General features: G+C 66.5%; 1 protein-coding gene across 1 annotated transcript in view; it reads left to right on the top strand.

The window, feature by feature from the left end:
* H696_01663 (hypothetical protein) overlaps nt 1-2,934 on the top strand; it is a 6,289-nt gene that overhangs the window by 1,884 nt on the left and 1,471 nt on the right. Inside the window, exons 2-5 of the mRNA XM_009495569.1 lie at nt 40-239; nt 373-711; nt 788-897; nt 1,072-2,883. Coding sequence (XP_009493844.1) covers nt 40-239; nt 373-711; nt 788-897; nt 1,072-2,883 — 2,461 coding nt within the window. The remainder of the gene's footprint in view (nt 1-39; nt 240-372; nt 712-787; nt 898-1,071; nt 2,884-2,934) is intronic.

Genomic DNA, 2,934 nt, shown 5'->3' with positions numbered 1-2,934 from the left:
CTCTCTCTCTCTCTCTCTCTCTCTCTCTCGACGTTCTAGCACATTTGGCTGGTTCGAGCGTCGTCATCATTGTCGCAGATGCGGGCTGGTTGTTTGCACCGGGCACATGAGCCCCACCATGGTCCCGCTGAATGCCGAGGCCGTGCCCGATCCGCGCATCGCCCATCCCACCCTCTCGGCCGTGTGTGTCAGCTGCCTGGAGAAGCATCGCAGTCGTGCGGCACGGCTAGCCAGAATCGGTACGTTCTGCCCGCGCCCGCCACGCTCTTTTCCCCTTTCTCCGCCTCTTCCGGCTCTTTTCTTTTTGCCCCCGCTCGAGTCTACGCCGCAACTGACGCAACATGCCCAACCGAAACCCCTTTGCACACATAGAGGCCATGAACCAGGCGAGCTTCGTGATGCCGATTTGCCCGAGCTCCGTCAGCGTCCCGACCGTGCTTTCCGTGCGCAAGTCCCTCTTCCATTCGCATGCCCTTTACCAGGACGACCCGACCAAGCAGGAGGTCTACTTGGCGTCCATCATTGAGCATGTGTCCTCGTTGATTGGCTACTTCGACCAGATGCATTCCCTGTGTTTGGAGGCGCGGGACTTCCTCCTGCAAAAGGAAATCATGGAATGCCAGAGCCCGGATTTCAAGCAAAAAACCTTCCAGCTGTCAGACCACAACCACATCCTCAGCGTCATCGCCCACATGGTTGATGAGATCAGCGGTGCGCAGTGCAAGTCGCATTTCTCCCTCGCCCCCCCTCGCCATCCTCCCTCTCTGACCTCTCCTCGACCTTCCAGATGGTCTTCGCTTTTTCCTGAACGACATCCACAAGGAGGTCCTGCGAGTTCTGAACTGGGCCACCTCGCCCTTTGTACTGGCCCTTTTGGCTGGCAAAGACCCGGAGCGTGTACGTTTCGCTCCTCCACTCCAGTTTCCCCCATTCCCTCTCCCTCCCTCTTCCTCCCTCCCTCCCTCCCCCGCCCGGGATTGGACTCTACCTTTCGCGAATTTGCTCACTTCTTTCATACACCCCCCTCCCCCCCCCCCTCTCTCTCTCTCTCTCCCCATCTTGGTCACCCAGATTTCTGGCATCCTACCGGAGGACAACCCGGCAGGTGTGGACGCCGAAACCACGGCCCTCGAGCGCGAAGTGCGTCAGTGGTTTGTGGCCCTGTTGGAGCGCATCCCCCCGGGCCAGCGAGCCGGCCGCCTCGCCCGGATCCCATGGTCCCTTTGCCCGGCCGGGCTGCCGCTCCTCTCGTCGGAATACTTCCACGAGAGCAGCTTCATGCTGGACCATATTGCCTCGACGTCGGCCGAGGCCGGCCCCACGGGCGATGATCATGATCGACCCCGGTCGGAGCTGCATCGAGGCTCCTCCTCCTCGATGCAGCTCTTCCGCCTGTCCGTCACCGGGGATGACATGGACCCGCAATTTTCCGACGAGGACCCCACCTCGCCGATGGCCCGGAATGCGGGATTGCGCCTGTCCACCGAGGAGCCCCCTCCCGGGGGCGGGGTGGACTCGCGTGAGCCCGGCCGTCGGCCCGGCTTCGTCGACACGCCTTTCGCCCGGGGTGTGACCGCGACCGAGCTCCGCGCCATGCGTTCACCGCTGGCGGACATCCCGCTGGTGTACCGGCGTGTGGTGGAAGACATCACCGGGCGCGCGGTGGATGTGGCCCAGGCGGCGGCAACCGGCCTGGGGCGCGGGTCCACCGGGCTGGCCCAGTCGACCACCGTCCCGGACCAGGCGCTCGCCAATGCCCCGGCGGCGGCGGCGGCCGCCGCCGCCACACCTTTGGCTGGTGGACTGACGGCCGCGCCTGCAGCCCCGACAAGTGCCCTGTCGCGGGGTCTGGCCGCGGCGGCTGCAGCCGCCGCCGCCGCAGCCGCCGTCACAGCCGCCCCCAGTGCCGGCGCTGCTCCCAGCGCCGTGGGCAATCTCCCGCTGGGATCGGGGCCCGGCTCACCGGCGGCCGTCGGGCCGACCGACGCCCTGGGCCTTCGGGCCCCCGCGCGTATGACCAGCCGCGAGCGCTTCCTCGCCAGCCTGCAGCCGGTATCCCTTCGGGCGTTGGGCTTCCTCCGATGGCCAACCTCGTCTGAGGGGTCAACCGCCACCATGGATCACAACAACCAGATCTCCCTACTGGAGGCGCTGCTGCTCCAGCGCTTCCTCCTGCAGTTGACTCACCCGGCCGCACCGTGGATCATGCCGCCGCCAGCCTCGCCGCAACTGTCCACCATGGGCACTGACACTCCGGTGGGGGCGTCCCTTCCCCGGGCAAGTGCTTCCGGCGGGGTGGGCCTCCTGCGCACGAGTAGCTCGTCGGCCCTTTCCGGTTCTCTGTCTTCCGGGATGTTGGCACCCGCCGCCGGGCCCGGGCGCATGTCCCTCTCCTCCGGGCTTCCGACTCCCGGAGGTGGCGCCGGGTCGCTGACCGGCACTGGCGGTGGCGGGTCAACCGAATCCTCCATCTTCCACCGGTTGTCGACCGTCGGCTCGTCGCCCGCTGCCATGGACATCGGCACCCCGGGTGGCCATTCCTCGGGCCTGGGGATCGGCGGGTCGGCCGGTGGCACGCTGCCCGTGGGCCTGGACTCACCGCTGAGCGGGTCCTTTGTCCCCTCCTCCCTGACCATGAGCCCTGGGAGATTGTTCGGCTTTGGCAAGCCCTCGCGCACCGAGTCCTCCCTGTGTCGCCTGCGCCTGGCCCGGGCCCGAGCCACACACCTCTTCCACGAGCTGCACATGGCCCGGGCCCCGGTGCTGGATTCCTTCCTCCTTCGGTTGGGGGTTCTTGTCGAGCGCGTGGACCTGATTGTGGCCTGTCTGAGTGGGCAATTCTCCGTCGAGCAGTTTGAGGAGATTTTCCTCCGCTACGAGCGGGTGCGTGCTGGCTGGGGCTGGCTGGGGCTGGCTGGCTGGCTGGCTGGCTGG

Source organism: Fonticula alba, assembly GCF_000388065.1.
Source record: "Fonticula alba strain ATCC 38817 unplaced genomic scaffold supercont2.2, whole genome shotgun sequence".
NCBI classification, from domain to species: domain Eukaryota; order Rotosphaerida; family Fonticulaceae; genus Fonticula; species Fonticula alba.
The sequence above is the reverse complement of the archived record's forward strand: the minus strand, read 5'-3'. Positions and strand labels throughout refer to the sequence as shown.